The 23605-nt window shown below is 42.4% G+C and overlaps 1 protein-coding gene and 1 long non-coding RNA gene across 8 annotated transcripts in view; one reads left to right on the top strand and one right to left on the bottom strand.

Annotated features, from left to right (window-relative positions):
* Nucleotides 1–769: 769 nt before the first annotated feature.
* Nucleotides 770–23605, bottom strand: part of MARCHF1 (membrane associated ring-CH-type finger 1) — a 553572-nt gene continuing 530736 nt past the window's right edge. For all 7 annotated transcript variants that reach the window (XM_074993075.1, XM_074993077.1, XM_074993076.1 and 4 more), the window contains 2 exons: nucleotides 16652–16799; nucleotides 770–12687 (listed from right to left, as the gene is read on the bottom strand). In XM_074993075.1, coding sequence (XP_074849176.1) covers nucleotides 12389–12687; nucleotides 16652–16799 — 447 coding nt within the window. In that variant the 3' untranslated portion in view covers nucleotides 770–12388. The remainder of the gene's footprint in view (nucleotides 12688–16651; nucleotides 16800–23605) is intronic.
* Nucleotides 12668–22338, top strand: LOC142012586 (uncharacterized). Its single transcript, XR_012645405.1, has 3 exons — nucleotides 12668–16511; nucleotides 20031–20087; nucleotides 21635–22338. It is a non-coding gene; the product is annotated as an uncharacterized LOC142012586 (long non-coding RNA).

Here is a 23605-nt window from a genome sequence, read left to right as displayed (position 1 = left end):
TTTTCCTACAGCCTCTAACACACTTGCAGGCTGCTTCAAAATTGGAGTAAAGCTTTGGATTCCCCTGTAAAGCATCCCTCCACCACTTGGATCCACCTTTCAGGAAAGCCTTTGTCAGACTTGAATAAAAGCAAAGGTGAGAACCGAGGCAGCATCTCCCTCTCTACCCGCTTCCTTTAAGAGCACAAACACTGGCCCGTAACTAGGAAGTGTATGTCAAACTAAAAGCACAGGACCCCGTTTAGTGATGATAAGGGATACCCATAACTTAATCATCAAAAGGCGTTCTTGGTCTACAACTGCATGAACTCAGGAAAAGCCTTTTACTCTAGGTCTGTAGCGTTTTTCTCTTGTCGGGGGTAGCCAGGTAATTCTTATGTCAGAGATTTTACAGTCATTATAAAGACTGAGGTGATTGCTGTTAAGCTGAGACACTGTTGGTCATTGGGTGTGGGTTAGTGGATAGACTCCTGGATTAAGATTCAAAATGCGTGTTCTCTTCCCAGGTCTATCACTGGTCTACAAGATAATTGTGGTAAGTCGCTTTCCCATGCCTCAGTAAATTGAGGGTGCTGCTGCTTATTTCCTTTGTAAAGTACAATAGTCTCTCGAGTTCCACAAGGGCTCCATTTCCCATGCACGCTCGCATAACTCAAATTTTGCATAAGTTGGGGGGTGGCTTTTTTCCCCAGTGGAATGCACGTTCTGCGGCCGGGGAGCAGAAGGAGCACGTGGAGCTCCTTTGAAAGGTATGTCCTGGGGTTGGGGGTTCAGTTGGGAGGGTTAAGCCTGGTGGTGTGGCGGTGGATTGGGGCTGTGGGAGGGCTGCAGGGGGCAGGAGGATGGTGAGCTGATACCACACACTGAAGGGGGTGAGCCGGGAGCAGGGTGATGAGACAGCACCATGCACCGGGGTGGTGAGCCGGAGCCGGGCCATGGGGCTTTGAACCGGGGGTGAGGGGTTGAACTGAGGCCACGCATGGCAGTGGAATTGAACCAGAGTGGCGGGAGTGGGATTTTGAGTTGTGTTTAACTTGCATAAATGCAAGTTAACGCAACTCGAAATTGTGCATTTTGAAGGTTTTCTCTGCTTCAAGATTGGCAGACAAAAAGTGGTGTGTAAGAGGTAGATGGTTTGTGGTATTGCTAGCACTTTTCCATAGGGATGCTCTTGTGGCATTATCACATGCCTCTTGATTCATAATGAGGGTGAGGTTCCTGAGGGTTTATTTTTAAAGAATGCTGCTGGTTTTGGCACAGACTTGCCAAACAGGCAGTAGTTTATAAGCAAGCAATTTAACATCTTTAGGGTAAAGGAAATGTGTATGGATCAGGTGTCCAGCCCATCCCTCATGCATAGAGAAATGTATAAAAATTGAGATTTAAGCTGTTGCGGAGGAACCAACAATTTCATTTTGCTGCACGCACCCATCCCCATGGAAGGAACTGGGGAGCACCAGCATACTTTCATGGAGCATGTTGTAAAACTAACATGTCCATTTTTATAGCTAATAAGCTCAGACAGTGATTAAAGTACATGGACCTGAGTAATATGGAGTCCAATTATGGTAAATGTTTTGTCTTCTTTCAAGCCAGCTTGCCAGTTTTGATACCTGCATAAAAACACCTGCCGTGCTGTCACAGTTGTGTGGGATGTTTTCAGGGCCATAGATTTGCTGGTGCAGAAACTCAAGATAAGATTACACCATAGAATCCAGGCTTCATTTTTCTCATGGGGTTAGTGGGCATCATGTGTGGACTGGGGCTGTGTGGGTTCTGTATGCAATTTATAAAAAAGGCTTTCTTAAGGTCAGTGGTACGACAAAATTCTCCTTGTTAATGCTACGTTATAAGCATTTTAGTGTTAAGTACATATCTAGAATGTGGGGTTTGATTTGCCCTCTCTGAGCTGCTCTGGAGGAGGACCAGCCTTCGTAGACTTCCCTTACTGCAGTTAGTAGATGTAACTTAAACCTATTGCTGTCAGGCAGCTGCAGCGTTTGGGGCACTGCCCTTGATGTAAGCACTCTATAACCAGAGCATCACTCCTTGCTTTATGACTGAAATGGAGGCAATGTTTGGTACCACGTTAAAAGTTAGTAAGTGTAGGGCAATATCTGGAACAGATTGAAACTGATGTGCTTCCTTTTTTCAGTGACTGATATACATCATGCAATTCTGTCTCAGTTCTGTTAGACTTCTCCTATCCTATTGTTAGCAAAATCCATTCAGTTACTTACCAGCTTTCTTTTGTATGTAGTCTGGATAGTTGATTTCTTGCCCTGATCAGTGAACTGCATTCCATAGCAATAAGCGTCTGTTATTAACCAGATTAACCAGCACAAACAAAAATGAAAAACCCCTCAGTTCTTGCTAGATATGGTGTGAACTAAACTGGATTAGTCAGTAATACATCAACTGACACGACGCTAGAGGGAAATCGTCAGGCAAAAATAGAGGCTTGAAAATGTTTGAGTGACCTTTCAGCATCATTCCCTTTAATCTGTATCCATGGCTACCCAGCAGTCTGCTAACTAGTGCACATCTCATGTGCCTGGGAGTGCAGCTGGCACCTGGGCTGTCATCTGCTGGAGCCTGTTTCAGATCCTCTCTGTGCTGGGGACCAGCAGGAATTGTAGATGCAGCAAGGAGGAGGGGTGAGTAGTGAGCTGAGGAAGGCAAGGATTTTAGAGGGGAACAGGGCACTCTTCCTGCCAGGCCCTCCTGGCAGAACCCACTGCAGCTCCACTCAGTACCACAGGAGGCTGAGAGCCAGCAGGGAGGGGGAACTGTTTTTAGTGCTGTCCCAAGGCCTGCGGAGAGGGTAGACAGCAGCATCCAAGTCTGACAGAGCTAAAATGGGCCCCAGGCCACCCAGTGTAGAGTAGAGTAGTGGGGCAGGAGAGGGGGAAGCCTGTGCTGCCATTGCTCCTGAGACACACTCTGGGTTCTCATGGCAACTCTCTCCCAGGGACTTGTGAGATAGAGGTTGGAAGCAGAGCTGACAGAGAGCAGGAGATGCTAAAATCTTTTAGCAGGGAAAGAAAAGGCGAGGCATGCCTGGGAAGGAACAGTTTGGGGCTCCACTTAAGGGCTGTCCTCACCTCTTTGCTTAGATAACCCGTCATTCCCTAAGGTTAAACATCTGAGCATTCTGATTCATCCATGCATGATGAAGTTTTTATTGCCTGCTCTGCACATCCTGCACTGGTTTAACTAGAGCTATGGCGATAATTGATTTAGTTAAATGGATGCAATGTAATGTGTAATTGCACTTAACTCTCCTAAAATCTGTCTCATCTGCTTAGCTTGGCTTCCTTTGGTAATCTTCCAAGCAAAACTTAAACCGGTGTCATTGATCTGAAACCAATCGATTGTGTATTCACAGAGCAGGTCTCGGGGGGGTTTTAGTTTGTTTGCTTTGCAAATCAGTTTTAGCTGAATTCGTGAAACTTCCATGGATAGACAAGCTTTGTTTCACTTTGGCAACGGAATCATTGCAAGAAATCCTTCTGCATTTTTTTAAAATGGGATTTTAAAGAAGGGACAATAAGCCTTATTCTTCCTGAAATAAGCTGAAAGTCTCATCTGTCACAGTAAAATATTCAGATAAAGATAAAGCATCAATAGCACTGTGCTTAACTGACCAATGTATGCTATTTGGAGTCATCAAAAATTAGAAGTGTCTCAATTTTTTCAAGAAAAATTTCATTTAAAATGGAAGGCAATTTGTAAAGCAAATGTATGATCTCTAAGGTTGAGTTGACAAAATTGAGCAGTCTTGAAATAAGTTGTAATAGCTGGTGGTCACATGTTGAACGTTTTAAAATAGAGAAATAAAAAATTTGTGGTCTTATGTACCCTTTCCTTTTTTACTATCATGTAGACTTCAACTTTTTAGACTATAGTGTAGGTAAGTGGTTACACATGGAAAGGAAGCTTCAACAGCTTATGATGAAAAAATGTTTTTTATGTTTATTGTAGACAGAAAAATTACTATAAAAATGGCACTGTTACATAGGGAACAGTTAGGATGACATTCATGCTGACAAACATTAATTGATATTAAGTATCAGTACAGAAAAAAAGAGCTGGATTTTATTCTTGCATACCATGAATTTGTCAGGTAAGTTTTGACTGCAGAATTTATTTATGGTAATGATGGAAGGAAGAAACGTAGGCTGAATTTAAATTTCCAAGTTGAAAATGGTATTGAAAGAGAGAATGAATATGGAACCCTATGATGTCATTTTCCCCAATACAGTTTCTGACAATTATTGTGCTGGCGTATTGCCTGTTGTGACAAGCTCCTCCTCCAGCTTGGTGAGCCTCACACTTTTTGGCAGATTATTTGCCTCAGAGGCCTGCAGCAGTCCTGCAGTTAGACGTCAGCAGCTGCTTGAGCTGCTCTCATCATTGGCCAGCACAGGGACCAGAGAGAAGACCAAACTCCACAGGCAAGACAAACCCCTCCACCATGTCAGTCCTCCTTTTGTGCTGCATAGAAGATGATGAGAAAATGGGAGGAGCCCAGACCCATCCATTGCTCTGGGCTTTGGTCTAGGGCCCATGCATAGCAGCTGTCAACAGTGTCTCTACTGCTTCACAGCAATGATTTCCTGGGCCACGTCCCCAGCACCCTCCTTTACCAGAGGCTTTTTCCTCTGGTTCCTGCTTGTGCTTGCTTCTCTCAGACTCTCCATGGCTCCTTATCCCCCCCACCCATCACCCAGCCACTACAACAGCAGCAGAAAAAGCCTTTTTATGATCAGTCTCATCTGGTTTTTTATTGGCTCCAGCTGTCCTGATCCTCCTTGTTCCCTTGAGTCTGCAAGCCTCCTAATTGGCCTAATTGCCCTCATCGTTTCTAGCAGGTTCTTGCTGGTTCTGGATCAGCACTTGCTAGTTTACTTTGGGAACTGAGACATATTAATTCTAGAGCCAATATATCTCCTGTCCACCACTCTTCAATAATTTGGGTTCCTGAGCCCACTGGATCTCTTTGTAGGGGGTGTCTTGTAACTGTGGGTGGGCTTGCCCCTGCTCACTTTCTCAGTTCCCAATAGGAGCACTCTTCTGTAATTATTTGGATTCCTGAGCCCAATGGATACCCCAGCACGTGCGTGGGGGGTGGAATCTTGTAGCTCTGGATTCCCAATGCGACCACTCCGCTGTAATCCTCTGTCCTGACCCTGTCCCGCTGCATTGGAGAGACACTTCCTTCTCCTAATGCAGGTAGAGATCAGTGCTATAACAGTGCCTTGCTTACATTAATTTTAAGTGAAAAAAATATATAGTGACTTCTGTTCATATGAAAATTTTGCCTTTTGTCTAATTACTCCCATGTTGTCTATATTTAGATATAGATTGCTTTAATTTAGGAAATATGAAAACATGACTTTCAGATAATGGTTATAACCATTATAACCATTGTAAGGTTAGCTTTTCTAATTAGAAAATGCAAAAGAAGTTCTCTTAAAGAAGAGCATGGCTGACTTTTTTTTTTCCCCCCCTGCGGCCCAATGTCCAAGTGTGTGCTTTGTTTATTTAGCTATAGGTAATTCATTTTAATGGTGAAGTTTTAAGCATTACAAACAGCTTTGTTTTAGCTAGAGGGCCTCAAAACAAGTTGTGTACAAAATTTTATACTAGCATAAGGGCTGTTTTACAAATGAATACAGTTTGAATAAAATAGGATGTGAATTTAAAGTAAATGACTCATTAATTCTATGTGTGGCCACTTTTATTCCAGAGTAAGAGTGCCTTATTCAGAAATAATTTAATCAAAGAGGATTAAACTAATTCTGGAATAATAGTATCCAGCCCGGGGGGTTAATGAGGGGGAAAGAAACTACTGCTTATGGCTTCTTGTGGTAGATGACTAACTTGGTACATTTCACAAGCTTTCAAAGATGCCCCCCACTGGACCTGCTCATTCACTCAGAGCCGTGGAAGCTTCCTGAAGGATCATAGCTAGTGTATAAAAAGGAGGTGTAAGAGGGGCTGCTGGTCATGTTTTTCCATGTATACATTAAATTTTTCAAATTATAAGTCCTTCCTCTGCCATTGAAGGAAGAGACTTCTATTAAGTATTCACCCCATAGCTGATTAATCTCATTTATCATTTGTTTCCCATGCTGGTGCCACACTATTTTGGGACATCCCTTCATAATGGATTTGTCGACTTTCACTATGAAAAAATAAGAAAATTAGCCATAGCTGAAAATCCCCTTTCTTCTAGGGTGGAAGTTGGCAGATTGAGTCCACTTGCCATTGATTATAGTCAGAGAGCGACTTCAGTGGTGCCTCACGTCCATTTATTTTGTCAGGCACAATACAGTAAACTCTGCTTTATCTGGTATGTGAACAACTGGAATTCTCAATTAACCGGCATTCTGTCCCACCCCAGCCCCTCTGGTGGCCTCTAAGTGTGTGCGTGGCTGGCGGCTCCTCCATTCTCGCACCCAGTGCCTGCTACTCACAGGGGCTCCCTGAGCGGCCATGCAGCAGCTGCTCCCAAAGCAGCTCTCTGTCCAGTGCCCACTGCCAACAGTGGTTCCCCATGAGGCGTGACAGTGGCCCTCTGCCCAGTGCCCACCATCCAGAGCAGCTCCCCACATGGCACAGCCATGCCCAAAGCCACCCAAGCCCCTGCTATCCCCACCAACAAGGTAACGGGAGCCAGTGCTGGGGGGGTGGATGTGGGGAGCTAAACTTTATCTAGCATATTTACACATTCAGGAGCCTCCCTGTCCCAGTGCTGCCAGGTATGAAAGAGTTTATTAGATAACCATTATGGGTGAAATTTAAAGTTACTCTGCACTTGGAAGGGTTTCTATGAATTTGCTGTTCTACTTAGTAACCTGTGGATTAAGATTTAAAAGAATTCACTCTACAAAACCGCTTTAGAAGTATCTTGAACTGGCTTGCTAGTAGGATGTTTGAGAATGTGGCCTCTCCCAGCCTGCTTTGACTGACAAATGGATCTGATGTCAGTCTCCCAGGAGCTGCAATCAGAAAACGCAGTATAATGGAGCTGCAGACTCTCACAGCAAAGGAAGTGGCCTGGTGAGGTTTAAAACAAAGGTTCTTCACATGGAGCCTCACACATACCAGTTTAACAATGCAGCAGAAATGTAGCACTTTATAGACTAACAAAATAATTTGTTCGATGATGACCTTTCATGGGACAGACCCACTTCATCAGATCAACCTCCTTTCCAGTACAGAATGCCATAAGTATAGAGGACCAAAAAAACCCACAACCCTGCAATAAAAACTGACAAATCAAATAGGATTGAAGGAGGGGGGTTGAGGGGTGGGGGAGATGTTAATTGTCCTGCCTGAGATAATTATGAGCATCAAAGGAAGGGAAGCAGTCCTTGTAATGCGTGAGGTAATTTTGTTGGAGTACAGACTAACATGGCTACCTCTCTGTTACTACTCAACATACCAGTTTAGTAAGATAGTTCAAAGAGTAGAACCATACTTTAAGCTCCTACACTAAAACTTACCTTAAAAATGTGCATGTAGTGGTATGAAAATATCCTGTTAAAAGTGTCATGAGGCATATAATAAAACTCTGCTTACAACTTCTAAAGGATTTCCTAATGAGTAGTTTTGTAATCAGAGTAACTCTTAATTACCTGTAATTCAAAAGCTATGCCATTCTATCGCAAATTCATTGTTAGAAATGAACACACAGAATTATTAAACCAACATTTACATAGAGAGAGCATGGTCTAAAATAGTAGTGTCTTGTTCACTGCTCTAAAAACAGTGCCATTTGAGTTGAAATAAGCTGTTAAGCTTTCAGCTCTGGTTTATATCCATGAAGCTACAACTAAATCAGTAAGAGCAGCGTGCTCATTGAAAATGACTGGGTTACCATGCTGTTGCCTACCCTAATGCACATGTAATGTGCTATTGTTGAAAATTCTTATTTCTTTTACAGCTTAAGAAGGGTAAGAAGCAAACATTGAGATATGATTGCTAACAGGTACTCATAACCCATTGTCTGAGCCCTGCTCAGACTGATTTATTTCCATGGCTGCTCTCTGCAGGGCTTCCTGTACCTAGCTGTGTTGTCTCTGAGAGTCGGTGAGCTTTCATTGTTTCCTGACTTTGTTACTACGGGGGGGGGGGGTCATTCTTAAGGAAGAGAGTTAGCATGAATGGGTTTAGGAACTGTTTTTTCTTCTGCAATAGTTTGTGTGTAAACTTGCTGCAGGACATACTAATTTGATCAAATAATAGACTATATACTTGCTCTTAAGGAATTTTAACTACATGGCAAATTTGGAGGAGTAGTAAGTCCTTTTTGCTTTCTCTAAGAACTTACTTTAGTTGCCAAAACCTTATCAGAGAATCTCCCCCCCCTGCCCCCAAAAAGGTGTGAGGGGAGGAAATCGTCCTGTTAGTTTTGAACTAAAAGGTTATTCTTGGCATAGACACTAGTCAAGTGTTACTTCAGCTTACCTCCATGGGCACAATCCCCTACTTTTAAAATAAATTTAGCTCTGTATTTGTGTCTAATAAAGTTCAGGTACGTTTAAGATAGCCTACTTTGCCACTTAAAAATGCAATTAAATATGTTTAAGCTGTACAACTTTCTCTATGCGTTAGCAGGGCTGGCTTAAATGATTTCTGCTGCAACTCTGATGAACGTGTTCTGTCAAGGAACACTGTGATCCATTGATCTTGGAGGCAATGGATGATGTTTAATGTGAACACCCCGGCTCTAATGCTTTAGAGATGTCATTAGATGTCAGACTGCTTTGTTTCAAGTAGGTTATCCATAGCATCTATTACATGTAGTAATATATCATATGAAAAATGATGGTCCCATGCTTTCTGGAATTTTGTACAGAAAAGTTTTATAACTTAACCAAAATTTTTCCCTAGGGCGTATAACTTGAGATAATGGTGAGTTATTTCATAAAGCATAAATTCAGTTAATTATGCTTGGTGTGCTGCCTGTGGAGGAAAAATCAGATGTGAAAATGTTCTGTTGAAGGAATGTCATACCTTTAAAGCAAAGTTTGTAACAAACCAAAATGGTTTTCCTTTTGGAAGCTTAGATATGATCTTACCACCATATAGTATAGTGCTGCTTAAAACACAGAAAACTATAATGGTTTGGGGTCTTTTAATGCAAATATGTCTGCAACAATTAGCACTTCTCTTACATTTGTTTCCTTATCACCTCTCACATTTTTTTAAAATGAGAATGGGGTTAAACAAGTGAGAACTCTTAGTTCCAAGTATTACACAGTGTCACCAAATTATAAAAGGAGCTTGATCTGTTGATGGGGAATTAATTGTGAACAAGAGAGGAAAATAAACCCTTGCTTTCAGCTATTGCAGTGTGTGCAATAGTACCATTTGAGAAAGATCTTTATATTAACACAAAACTAAGTGGTGCAGTGATCACTAACTGTTCTGAAATTAATAGTAACAGAGAAAGCTGTGCTAGTCAAAGCAAAACAACTATCAAAACAAAAAAGCAGTCTAGTAGCACTTTAAAGACTAACAGAATAATTCATTAGGTGATGAGCTTTCGTGGGACAGACCCACTTCTTCAGATCTGACTGCTTTTTTATTTTGTTCTGAAATGAGTAACTGAAAGCATTAGTTGTGGTAACAGAGACAGGTCTTAATAAACCAGGAAGGAGGTCCCTATTCACATAGGGAACAAAATCATTTTGTTTGCAGATTGCATATTAGTGAGAAATTGTGGTACAATCCTTATCCAAGCAGAACTGTCACTGAAGTTAAAGGATGTCTTGCTGACGCAAAAAGGCAGAATTTGGCTTCCTTTCAGTGCTGTCTACCTGGGACCACATCTATAGAAAGTCAACTCACAATTCATATGTTCATCCCAGAGCCTGATGATGCAGTCCAAATTCCACTGAGATCAGTGGTGGTTTGCCTGAACGAGGACTACAATTGATTACCTGTTCATGTTTTTATTGAACTTCTCAAAATAACAGGCCTTCATTTAATAAAAGCATTAAATTACTAATTGCTAGCAAAATACTGCATGTTGCACAGAATCCTCAAGTGGACAATACTGGGTTAATACAGAACATTGATAGAGGACAACAGCAGCTATGAGGTTTTGTCCAGTACTTAACTTCACATGATAATGGGTCACGAAAGTATGGTGTAGGCCTGTGCCTATAGCAGCTGTGTGTGAATAAATTTGCAATTTTATTTGCTGGAGACAAGTCTCATCCTACTTGGTGTATGCGGCTTCCAGTATACAGCTATCAGGGTATGAGACAAGGATATCTCCTTATGCTGCTGCCTCCATCTTTTCCACATCTGGGCTCTGTCCAAAAGGAGAGACGGGATTGGTAAACTGGGCAGCCTAGTTTACGCATCCACTGTCTCTAATTCCAGAGAAGTATGGGAATTTCTTGAGTACTGGCTAATGTATGACTGTCAATCTCATGCCTATTACAGAGCACGTTTCTATCCTTAGTGAACAGGGCAAAAATTTGGGGAATTTACTTTTCATATTAAAATGGGTTAAAAATAAAAACAAGCTGTAGGTGACCACCTTTTTCACCACTAGGAGCTTTCTGAAAGTTTTAAAAAGAAATAACAGGAGCAGTAATATTTACTCAACATTTATTCAGAAAAAGTGCAAAGTTAATTATTGTAACAAAGTGGTAGCAAATGGCCTAAATCATGCGGTGTGGGATTAAAGGCCTAGTCCAAGCCCCCTGTAGTCAGTAGGCGACTCACAGTTGTGTTCAATGGGCTTTTCAGTAGACACTACAAACTTTACTTTTCCCTCATGCTATTCCTTAATTCCTCTTCTGGGGACAATTTCAGGTGAGGTATCATCTCCTGATACTGTGAACTGTGCCTACGACTCTGCTGTATATTACTTGCAAGATAACTGCCATTTAATCATGTTTAAAGATAAGATAATTTGGGACAATTACATTCTGCAGAGGATGTTCTGCTCAGTGCATTACACCCACAAAATGATTGTTTGATTTCCTGTCTGCCCCCTATGTTTGCACAATAATTTGCTATACTTGCACGCTCAAAGAGGGCTATGATAAACTGTAGTCGCCAACTTGCCCAAACCAATGCACAGGTATTTCTGGCCACGTTGGTTCCTGTCCCAATAATAAACACCACAGCAATTGGAAGTGAATCACAAAATTCTTTATGTAACTCATCTCTACTGGACACCATTTTTATCTACATTCATTTATCTATTGCACTCTTCAATGTTATTCACACTTGAGTTTTACATGAAAACGCTCAAAACACAAAATTAACAACTGAACTATTGAATCCCTAATCGCTCAGTCTTAGCCTGAGTGGAGAGGGTAATTATCTAGTCAAGTGAGAGCAGAATGACACTGGCATCTTTTAATACATCTAGGTAGGCTCTCTTGTGATTACTTTAACTGCTTCAGCATGAATGCTTAAAAAAACCCCAACACCTCCCTCCCCCCCTCCACACTTTAAACCCTCGTATGTCGAGGAATGACAGTTAAATTCCATTCATATTCTTTTCTAATAGACTGCATGCTTCAACCTGTAATGCCTCTGATCCTACTCTGTATTTTACCGTTTAGAAGAAAAGACTTTCAACCGTCTATATCTGTTCTATATTGGCAGAGAGTTTAAGATACAGGTGTCATTTAATTTTACTTTTTAAGATAAGCAGCACTAAAATTGTTGTTCCAGATGGAGAGCTAATAATTTTAGTCTTGTGATTAATACCTGCATTTCATGGGACCAAGGAAGTGTTCGAGACATTTGGGGGACTTGAAGACTGTATGTTGATTTTTGAGGGGGGGAAGATGCCGGGGGGGGACACCTCACATATCCAAGAGCACACATGACTGCCAAAATATTCAGGCTCCACAACTAAATTACTTTGAGATTCAGAAAATGAGTGACATTATGCAGGTCTGTTTGCTTTGTTGATTTATGTTTCATGTGAATGACTTTTCACTGGTGGGACTTTGAAGCATATTTTCATGATGATATCTAATAATAACAAATAGATGGAAAGTTGCTTGTTTTCTGTAAACAGAAGAGTTCTAGCAGGTCCATTTCCAAGTCCAGAAGAGTTCTAGCAGGTCATCCATTTGCAAAGGTCATTTTGTCATGCCTGTTTGACACTGTGAGAATTATTCTCTGTTGTGCTTGCTACACTTCCACTACACCTGGGTGACTATTAGAGAAACTATTTCACGAACGGTGACATTCCATAGGTACTGAATGTTGCTTTACTGTATCCATGTCCCTGGGTCAGGGATTTTTGTTCTTTATTTAAAATACATGATTGTTTCAGTAGTGGCGGCTCCAGTGTGGAAAACACTTACACCTTCTTCAGTGAAGAAACGATGCTGTGTCAAACTGGCATGACCTCGGGGGTCATTTCTTCTGTTGATTGCTGTGAGTTTGTACCTGTCTGTGACACTGGCACTACCACAGCATCCTTGATTTCAGAGTTTTGAATGCATGAAGGGTTCTTCTCCAGTTTTTTGGCAGTGTCTGGGCAGTTCTGAACAAAGATCACTCGATTGTAAGCCTTCAGTCTGCGCCACAATTGAATATAGACTTTACACTGTACGTACATGAAGACTAAGCCTCCAGTGAATCCAATTGCTACCACGACCAGTTTTGTCCAAAATGGCCATTCAAGGACACCTTGCAAAGAAACAAGTTACAATTAGTGTTATTGTCATTTCATGTCATCTTGCTGATTCCTTGTCTTTTCTGTAGTCTGTGCATCCTAGTATTGTATGTTAATATAGCATTCTTTTCAAAGCATCCCGAATGTTATATGTACTATTGTGTGTATGCAGTCTTCATTCATGAAGTACAGCTGTTCCTTAGATAATAGGAACAGGTGCAGAGAACAAGAGCTGACTGCTAAACAGCTAGCAGGTTAAGGCGTTGTTTAACAGGAATGCAAGATCAGGTCCTAAGAGAGAAAGATAATACTGTCCTTATTAGCAACAGTAGACTTTTTACTTTGTGTCCCTTGATTGTATACATGCCCAAAGCATCTATTTTAAATAGGTAGAATGTGGTTATCTAAATGCCAATGGCCATATCACTAGGTTTGTGTCCTACTGTTGTAATGCAGATGCTTCTCATTAAAGGTTTTTTTTTTTAATGTTAGAAATTTGTTGGCTGGCTTACAAGGAGCCTCAAATAGCTTGTAGCAGGCTAGAACATTGTACGCAAACTTGCTGCATGGAGTCTTGTAACCTTCAAAGTTTTTTTAATGGGCAGCATCAATGTCCACATGCTTTGTGTGCAGCAAACGAAGGTGTAAATCTACAATGTACCAGCTTGCTGCACACTAAGGATCCAAGTAAATATACCTGAGTGAATATCTGATATGCCTTATTTTATACCTCATGGAAGAATGGCACCTGCAATACCACTGTGTTCTTCTGGCATGATGTTGTAGAAAACTAATGGGTAGAAATCCATGTAGTGAATAATTAGCACCACGGCTTTTTTTTTTTTTTGTTTATGCCTCTGTGTGTTTTTCCTTATCTTATGGCACTAGATTGCACCACTAGATTTCCTACTTAGCTAACTAAAAACTTTTTAAAGGTCTTAGTACATCTTTTTGCACCCTTTGCTCTCAGTTTAAAACCAGGAAAAAATGCTTGAAAGGTCTTCCGATATAATGGCAAAAAGTCTCTAGTGGTGATGACACTGTAGCTGCAGAACAGAGAATTTGCATTCAGTAATATGAGTAATACTAAGATGATTCACATTAGCTTAGAAGTAGTCTTAGAACTTTGCAAAATCAATTATTGCTATACTGGGAACAGCTTTAAAATCACAGGATAATTAACATCACTGCAGCTACCTCTTCATACGCTCACCCGTGACTAAAAATGAGGTGGGGGGGACCTCCAGTTGTGCTTTACTGCATCAGCGCTAATGACAGAGTTGGTATTAATATGCAAGTGTGTGGTTTTGGTCGAGCATGTCATAAGACTTTGTATCAATGCTGCTTTCTAGATATTTTACTTCAAATAAATTTCTTGGTCACATATCCAAATCTTTTAAAAAACCCTTAGAGTGCAAATCAGGGTGCATTAGAACCAGAATAACTTGTTTCACAGCAATGCTGAGGTGCCAATTATCCAGATTTTACACCTGGGAAAACTGCGGCAGAGAGGATTGAACACCTTGCTCATGACTGTTGGGAGTCAGAGAGAGAGGCATTACAAGGAGGATGTTTTTGTCAGCCCTAGAATTAGAGCCCACTGGGGCTCAATTGACAGGCTTTGTTGCAACCACTAGGGCAGTAATTTGAGTTTAATTTTATTTGCTGCTTATGCAGCTGGCTTCGAGTATTTATGACATCTAACTTACCCATAATCACCACGGAATGGTGTTTAAGATTACCATGGTTTTCCTTCTCCTAAAAATTGCAGATAAGTGGTAACTTTTTTCAGGGTCGCACTTTTGAAAATCAAAGTGACTTTAGCACATGTTCAAGTCAAGGTCAGTTGGACTCCTAATCCTAAGTGACAGGGATGGTCCCCTTCAGACGATAACAGCTATTGCATGCTGCTATACAAGCCTCTGAATATTATAATGGTGGAGATGTAGAGTTAGTTTTGAAAAGTTACACACTGGGCAATAGCCTCAGGTGCTATATATCACTGTACGTCCACTGGAGGAAATAGAGCTATGCAGATTTACACTAGCTAGTTTGATTAACTATTTCTGTCATTATACCAGGCCCTGGAGTAAGTGCTCCAAGGAGCAGAAGGGAAAAAATATTTTAAGATTTTCCCACATCTCACTTTACTTGGCTAGCATGCAACTATCTGGGTGGGGCCTGTTGCTGCATCACAGTAGGAAATGGTAGCTTTCTAGCAGGAGGAGGCCCAAACTAGTAAAATAAATGACATTATGTGGGTCAAATTCTGCTTCTGAATGTGCTAGTCTATTTCCTTATTGATTTGACTGAGCGCTCTGAGACATATCTGTCGCCAGGATTTGATCACGTGTTAGATTTTTACCTTAATGAATTCTTGTTGCTAAGAGGAGGATAGCAATTGCAACTCCACTAATGCAGTAAACTATAAGCCTGCTAGCAATTCTCTAGCCCACTGTAGTCTGTTGTAAAACAAATCAGCTCTGTAAATGCAGTCCTGAAGTCATTACATATCTCAAATACTCTCTAGCACAGTGGTTCCCAATCTTTTTTTTGAGATGGTGAACCCATTTTGACAATTCTGTAAGACTTTGTGACCTAAGGCAATTTGAAATGGGGGGAGTGTTTCTTCCCTGGGAAGTTGTTTTTTTTTTTTTAAATAATAAATCTTGATTTCCACCCCTCCAGGCTTAAACCCCTTGCGGCCCCAAACTGCCCCCACCTATGCCACGCAAGCACCACTGGCCGCTGCAGCTCCTTTGCCAGACTACCACACCCTCTCCATGTGGTTTCCCCCAGCCCTCCTACTCCCTTCCCTCTACTGCAGTGCAGGCAGTTCCTTGCCCTGCCATGCTGAAATGGGACTCAATGTAATTGGTTTAATGGCTGGATCACTCCTGCTAGCTATTAAACCAATTAAATTGAGTTCCATTTCTGTGTGGCAGGGCAGGGACTGGGAGCTGGAGGAGTGAGCAGTGGGAGCTGCAAATGGTTCCTTAAAGAGTCACACGTGGCTCAGAGCCACCCAGCTGATGACCCTTAGAAAATCTAATTGCAACTCATGTTTGGGTCCTGACTCATAGATTGGGAATTCCTGTTCTAGCACAATTGAGGCCACAGTCCTGGCTGTGGTATCTTGAAAGGGACTATTGTATCATTAATAGTACTGATATAAACAGCTAAACCCATTTTTAAGGCTCTTAATCGGGGTAATCAGACAGACAGACGACGGGTCAAATCTGTTCTGCCAGATGCTTTTGAAAGGACCCAAAATCTATTTAACATTTCTCTACCTTGATTAAGAAATTTGGATATTGACAGACATAGACAACTCCTGTTCTAAATGGTTCCAATACCTCTGCTCTCTTTTTTTCCCCTCACTCTTTGCATATCTAGGTTAGTATTAGAACAGGAAGTGCTGAAATACCACAATATAGGCTGCTATCAGAGAAGTCCAGCTGTGCGCAAGACTTCTGTCACACTTAACTCCCACATTAAGGGGTGAACAGGCCTTCTTACACTAGGGTGATTTTTGTGCTGGGTCTGGAAGTGCACATGCCTGAAATCTTCTGAGCCTTTGCAAAATTTCTACCCCCATTTTGTGGAAGAGAGATTTCAGTGGGTTAAATGAACAGCATAAGGCTTTGGGATGCTCTGAACTGAACTTGCAATGAACTTTGAGTTTCACTCATCAATTTTTAATTGTAGCTTTAAAAAAACATCCAGCTCCTGAAGTTAAATGAAAAGAATGAACTGAATGGTTTAACTGTTGTGATGGGTGCATTGAACTGTGATCTCCTGGCACTGCAGGAAAGAAAATACAGTGAGCTATAAACAGGTTAGTAACCTGAATTCTGTGTCTTTCACTTTGTCAAACCATTTCCATATAATATTTTTACAAAAACAAATTGTCTTGCTATCTTTCTGCCTTTTTGGGTCCCTCACTGTGTTGGCAGTGAGGGATATAAAGACACTTACCATTGTCATTGCCTTGCTTAATTTCCTCAGCAGTCCGATCTATTAAAACATACAGTGACCAAACAACGCAGGTAATAGCAATAACATGGAATGTAACTGAACAGACTATCTTTCTCCTTTCACTTGTTGTCATTTGTAGTTTCTCCCACTGTAATTAGAAAAGAATTTGAAATTAAATGGGAATGTTAAGAAAAAGGTGCCTTGTCATTCTGGTTGTTCCTGTGTGAAACAAGAAGAAAATAGGGTTAACTAACCAATATTTCTCTTACATGTCCCTATAAGAGCATTGTAAGGGTTAAATCTTACATCCGTTCATAAGAGTATAAGATCACATGGAAGGAGTCTCACTTGTGATCTCTGTCCACTTGCCTATGAGTTATGCCTAATCATGTTTCTCAGCAATAGCTGAATGGAGAAGTCAGAAAGTGAATATTTAGTTTTAACTGCAGGAGTCACCCCATACCTAGAGCCATGAAGAAAAATTCACATCTTCCAGAACTCCAAATGTTCGTGACTGCTTAAAAACCAGTCACTTAATCCTGAGTAGGCTCTGAATAGATTTGATACAAGCCAAAGTCTCATCTGAGTTGCACCCATGCAATTCAGTTGAATTCACACTCTGGCTTTTTCTTGAGTACTTTATTGATTTTGTTTGTATTTACCATAGTGCCTTCTCTTCGTCATTAAAAAAAAAACCTAAAAATAGATGTTTTTTTTAAGAGGAAAGGACAGGGTATTTAAAAGCAAAGTGCCTTTGACTTTTATAAATAGTTTTGAAATCCACAACCACCACCCTCCTGAGTACTGTAGGAAAGTAGGTGGAAAATGTAGTACAACAGTGCCATCTTTCTGGTGGTTATATTGCTATGTGACTGAACTCTAGAGATAAGCAGACATTTATAGTTGTAGCTCTTTCGCATAAAGTATCTAAGCAATGGCACAAAGCAGAGCGTAAGTTTAGTTGCCCATACCTGCACAACTTGGGAGCCCCGAGGCATAGAGTAGAGCAGAAGTGCACAAAAAAGAAAGAAAAACAAAACCACCACCACAAGATGAGCAGGCAAGGAAATGTAAAGACTCGAAATTTTTCTGATAGACACAGATGCTCTCTTTCTAGCTCATAGAGAGAGGCAATTGCTACACCAGCAATAGTTCCTAATTACCTCTGTCAGGACTTGCACACAATTTTTATCCTCCTTTTGCAGAATAGTGATTCATATAAGATGCTACAACTTCACTAACTGTGCCAAAAGTACTACTTTCCAAGGGGTGCAGTTCTGAACCTGGAAAGCGTAATGATTCTGGGGAAGATGCTATATACAGGTAGGGTAGTGTGGTAAGCCCTCAGAGTGAGGCAGACTTTTGTAACATACTTTGACTTAATCTTCATCCCCATATGTCCGGACTTACACTATACGGCTAGTGCTACACTCACCCCTAATGCCAGCAGCTTGATGCAAAGGAACAGTCTCAAAAATGCAAAATAGCTGCTCATTTGCATATCAGCAGATAATTTGCATATCTGTGGCAGGAAAACAAACATTGAAGACTTGGTTCTGCTGGCAGAAACTCCCTCTGTCGTCAGCCCCTTATCCCTGGAAAAAAATCGGGGACAAGGGGCTGCCAACAAAGGGGGTTTTGCTGGCAGAACCATGTCTTCACTGCTTGTTTTTTGCTGTGAATATGCAAATGAGCTGCCATTTTGTGTTTTTGAGACTGCTGCCGGCTTTAGGGGTGAGTATAGCACTAGCCGTATAATGTAAGTCCAGACAAATGGGGGTTGAAGATTAGGATGTTACAAAAGCCTACCTCATTCTCAGAGCTTACCACAATTTTACAAGTCAATGATTTCACCAGATTAGTGTGACAAAACAACTACAACTATTAAAAACAAAAACAAAATAAGGATGTGGAAGAAAGGTCAGGAAAGAGAAGAAACCCAGTCCCTTGCATCACAGAGAAAATTTGGAAGCCGTGCTAGTCTATACACTATCAAAACAAAAAGCAGTCAAGGAGCACTTTAAAGACTAGCAAAATGGTTTATTAGGTGAGCTTTCGTGGGACGGACCCACTTCTTCAGACCATAGACAGACCAGAACAGACTCTATATTTAAGGCACAGAGAACCAAAAACAGTAAGCAAGGAGGACAAATCAGAAAAAGATAATCAAGGTGAGCAAATCAGAGAGTGGAGGGGTGGGGGGGAAGGTCAAGAATTAGATTGAGCCAAGTATGCAAACGAGTCCCTATAGTGACTCAGAAAGTTCCCATCATGATTTAAACCATGTGTTAATGTGCCAAATTTGAATCTAAAAGCCAGCTCGGCTGTTTCTCTTTCCAAAACGGTGCGATAATTCCTTCTCAGTAACACACATACCTTGAGGTCATTGACAGAATGCCCCATTCCATTAAAATGTTGACTAACTGGTTTGTGGATCTGGAGTGTTTTGACGTCTGTTTTATGCCCATTGACCCTTTGTCTAAGGGAGTTAGAAGTCTGTCCAATATACAAAGCATCTGGGCATTGTTGGCACATGATGGCATATATGATGTTAGTAGAGGAGCATGAGAAAGTGCCCGTGATTCTGTGAGTAACCTGGTTAGGTCCAGTGATGGTATTTCCAGAGAAGATATGTGGACAAAGCTGGCAGTGGGCTTTGTTGCAGGGGAAGGTTCCAGAACTGGTATTCCTGGGGTATAGACTGTGGCTGTTAGTGAGGATCCTCATGAGGTTGGGAAGTTGTCCGTAGGAGAGAACAGGCATGTCACCCAGGGCCTTCTGGAGTGTGGCATCCTGATTAAGGATAGGTTGTAGGTCTTTAATAATTCGTTGCAGTGGTCTGAGTTGGGGGCTGTAGGTGATGACCAGTGGTGTTCTGTTCTTGGCTTTTTTAGGCCGATCTTGGAGTAGCTGGTCTCTGGGTATTCGTCTGGCCCTATCGATTTGTTTTTTACTTCTCCTGGTGGGTAATTCAGGTTTATGACTATTTGGTAAAGTTCTTGTAGTTTTTGGTCTCTGTCAGGGCAACTTTATGTTCACATTGATGTGTGAAGTTGGCCTAAAGCAGGAGAAGACTTAGCCAAATCTCTTACAAATTTAGTAAACCATTTGCTTCAGTATCCCAAACATTTTACTCATAATATTAATGCAGACTGGCTTGGAAACACAACGTGGGTTTAAAAAGGTCCACAAACAAAAAAGTGAAAAACAGGAATGTATTGAATTATGGGAGGGATTATATCCTCTCTCATTTAACATCTACACTAATGACTGGGAAACTGGAGTGATGAGTAGTGTGGTGGTGTACACTCACCTCTCATGACCTACCTCCTTTCAGTTGGCTGAAAACCTGCATTTTCTTCTCTTTCTGTGCTCTTAGCATCCTCTGGTGGCTGTTAACCTCTTCAGGCAGATCTTCAGTGGCTCAACCCTCCAGGTGAGGTACACACAATATAAATTCATGAAGGAATCCTTTCTGGGATAAAAGGTGCAAGAGGGACTGGCCCTCTCCAAAATGTTCAGCCCCCAACACTAGGCCTGTTTAAATCCTAGCCCCTTTCCTGGGCTTTAGGCCACTTCTCCAGTGGCCACGGGGGAGATCTTGACCTGCCTAGGACCTAATCCAGGACCCATCAAGTATAAGTCTTGTGCTGCTTCCTTTAACTCTATTACTTTTCCCTGTGCCCCTTCTTCACCTTTACTTCAGAATTTTCTGTGTTTATCCATCTTCAGTAGGGTTTCACCCACGCCTCTTTACCTGCTGAGTTTCAGAGCCTTCCAGTCCTCATTATCCAGCCAACAAGTGGTCTGCTCAGGCCCTGCAGCAGCTTTTAATTGAGCCTGTGGGCCTTTGATTGGCTGCTTCCCTGCAGCCTTCCTAGGGAAGCCTGGAGGCCCCACCTCTACTGCTCCTTTCCTGATTGGGCGCTTGGTAGGATTATGAGAGCTCCAACAGGGAGCCTTACAGGGCGCAGTACACACTGTTACAAGCAGCTTAATGAAGTTAACCTGACATTAAGGTTGAAGGAGCTGAAAATACCAGTGAAAACAATAGAGCGCAAAACAATGTACCAAAATGAAATTCTACTTGGAACTGTGTCTTAATACAGCTAAGCTAAGGGTCCATAACTAGAAATACATTAGATGGAAAGGAACAAATTAGCCAGCACCACTGCAGAAAGAGATGAGGAATTTATAAAGACTAGGCAATTTAATGAGTCTGCAAAGTGATATGATTACAAGGTAATTTTGGGCTGCATATTCTGTGACTTCTCCATTTGTAGGTCCATACTGAGTATCTCTACATTGCAGTTAGATACCTGTAGTTGATCTATGTCAGCTGGGCTTGGGAGTGGGCTATGAAGCTCTTTAGTTGTTTTAAAGGGTAAGGGTCCCAGAACCTGGCTCCAGGCTAAGCCCAGACATCTACACTGCAACTCAAAAGCCCAAGAACCTGAGTCCTGTTGAGCTCAAGTCAACTAACAGGGGTCATCCATGATGGTTTAACTGTAGTGTAGATGTAGCCACAGTGGGTAACAGTCAGATTCTGAAACCCTACTTTGCCCTGCTTTGACTAGTTTCACAGGTGCTAGCCAGGCCTATGTTCAAATGGCTCTTTGGGAACAAAAAGGGGCATTCAAGTGTCTCTTTTGGTCTTACTCATCACAGACTAGGTTAGTCTGCAGCGAAAGTCGTGGCAGCCATAGTGCTACTCTGAAAGCTGTTCTAGCACCTCAAGATTACTGCAATATACATGTGTCCTGGTTACACCCATCTTTCCACATCCTGCACAGTAAGGGATGGTTTGAGTATGGGCACCACAATGACAGCTCTAGGCTTCCCAGTGCCTCACTCACAAGTCTTAAATAATCTATCTTCATATTTGTATGGATACTAATTGAAGTTAGAGAGCTTGGACTCCAGATATGACCAGTAATATTTCCTAACACAGCTCTGATGCCATCCTCTATGCATTTCTTGCAGCTTTTGGTGATGCTGGTGATATAGCCCAGATTTATAATCCTGGGAGATCACAACATTCGTTGACAAGGCTGCAGATGCAAAACCCTGAAACCTCTCTCATCATTTGCCTGTCTAGAGCCTTCACACACTGAACTCCCACAGCTGCTCATCCTATGGACTTCATCTTCAGCCTACAGATCAAGCTAGAGGTAATTACAATCCAGCCACTGCCTTGCCCATACCATCATTTCATGGAGAGAGGGGCCAGATAATTCCCAGCATTTAGGAAGCAAGAAAGACCCTGATTAGCCCAGAAACACTCATACTCCAACAACATTCCAAAGCCAACAAAAATAATAATTCCATGCTCCCAGGGCATGTTGTCGAGGACTTGGTGAATCAGTACGAGTCCACAATGGTCTTCACTATGGATACAATAGCCCACCAGAGGCCCCACCCTCCCCCTCAGAGACACAGCTCTCTTTAGTTTCAGTAACCCTGCGCTGGATGAAGAGAGGGCTGGAAACTCAAGCACCAGCAGTGGAAGACAAAGTATGTTTCAGACAGGATGAAATATGACAAATTCCTGAAAGCCTCTGCTGAATGTGTGTTATGGTCCAAGAGAACCTTCATCTCAGCTTCCATTCTGGCTGCCAAATCCACACCGCAACAAACTATCCAGGGTGGTACAATGCTTCATCGACCCTGGGTGTCTACAACCTGCATCAAAGCTGAGTAACAAGTGCTGCAAAGAAGGAAAGGTTACTCACCGTAGTAACGGTGGTTCTTCGAGATGTGTCCCCGTGGGTGCTCCACATTAGGTGTCGGGCTCGCCCGGCGCCGCAGATCAGATCTTCCAAGCAGTTTCTGCCGGACCGCGCATGCGCCGGCGCGCGCCGCTCCCTTGCACGCTCCTGGCCACGTGCGCGATCTGGTCCCCACCAGTTCCTTGACCAACTGCCTCGGATGCTCCTGCAAAACACTAAACAGAGATCCGAAGCGGGGAGGATGGGCGGGTAGTGGAGCACCCACAGGGACGCATCTCGAAGAACCACCGTTACTACGGTGAGTAACTTCTCTTTCTTCTTCGAGTGTCCCCGTGGGTGCTCCACATTAGGTGACTACCCAGCAGTAACCCAAGATAGGAGGTGGGTAATCGGATTATGTGCAGCTTGTCCCCGAGAGGACTGCTGTCGAGAGACGGGTATCCTCTTGGAATACCCTGTGAAGGGCGTAATGTTTGGCGAAGGTGTCATAGGATGACCAGGTCGCCGCTCTGCAAATGTCTTTTAACGCAACGCCCTTGAAAAAGGCTGTTGATGCCGCCACCGCCCTAGTGGAATGAGCCCTGGGCGTGGCCAGTAAAGGAGTCTTTTTGAGTTCGTAGCACATTTTTATGCAGGATACGATGTGCTTCGAGATTCTCTGCGAAGAGAGACCTTCTCCTTTCGATTTGGGAGCGAGAGAGACTAGGAGTCTATCCGTTTTCCGGAAGGACTTGGTCCTGTCTATATAGAAGGCTAGCGCCCTCCTCACGTCCAGGAGGTGTAGGCGCGCCTCTTTGTTAGAGTTATGAGGCTTTGGATAAAACGAGGGTAAAACAATAGGTTCGTTAATGTGAAACTCAGAAGAAACTTTAGGAACAAAGGCTGGATGCAGCCGTATGGTTACCACCTCCTTGGAAAAAACAGTGCAGGGTGGCGTTGCCATAACTGCCGCAAGCTCGCTCACCCTGCGAGCTGACGTGATTGCGAGAATAAAGGTCGTCTTTATCGTAAGGAGGCGGAGGGAAACTGTGGCCAAAGGCTCGAACGGTGGTCTCATTAGCACATTAAGCACCAGGTCCAAGTTCCACGAAGGTGGAAGCGGTTTCCGAGGGGGGTATAGGTTTACCAACCCTTTGAGGAACCTGGTAACCATGGGATGGGCGAACACCGTGTGCCCTTCCTCTTCGTGTCTGAGCGCCGAAATGGCGGCAAGGTGGACCTTTAA

This window comes from Carettochelys insculpta, chromosome 4 (assembly GCF_033958435.1).
Source record: "Carettochelys insculpta isolate YL-2023 chromosome 4, ASM3395843v1, whole genome shotgun sequence".
NCBI classification, from domain to species: Eukaryota; Metazoa; Chordata; order Testudines; family Carettochelyidae; genus Carettochelys; species Carettochelys insculpta.
The sequence above is the reverse complement of the archived record's forward strand: the minus strand, read 5'-3'. Positions and strand labels throughout refer to the sequence as shown.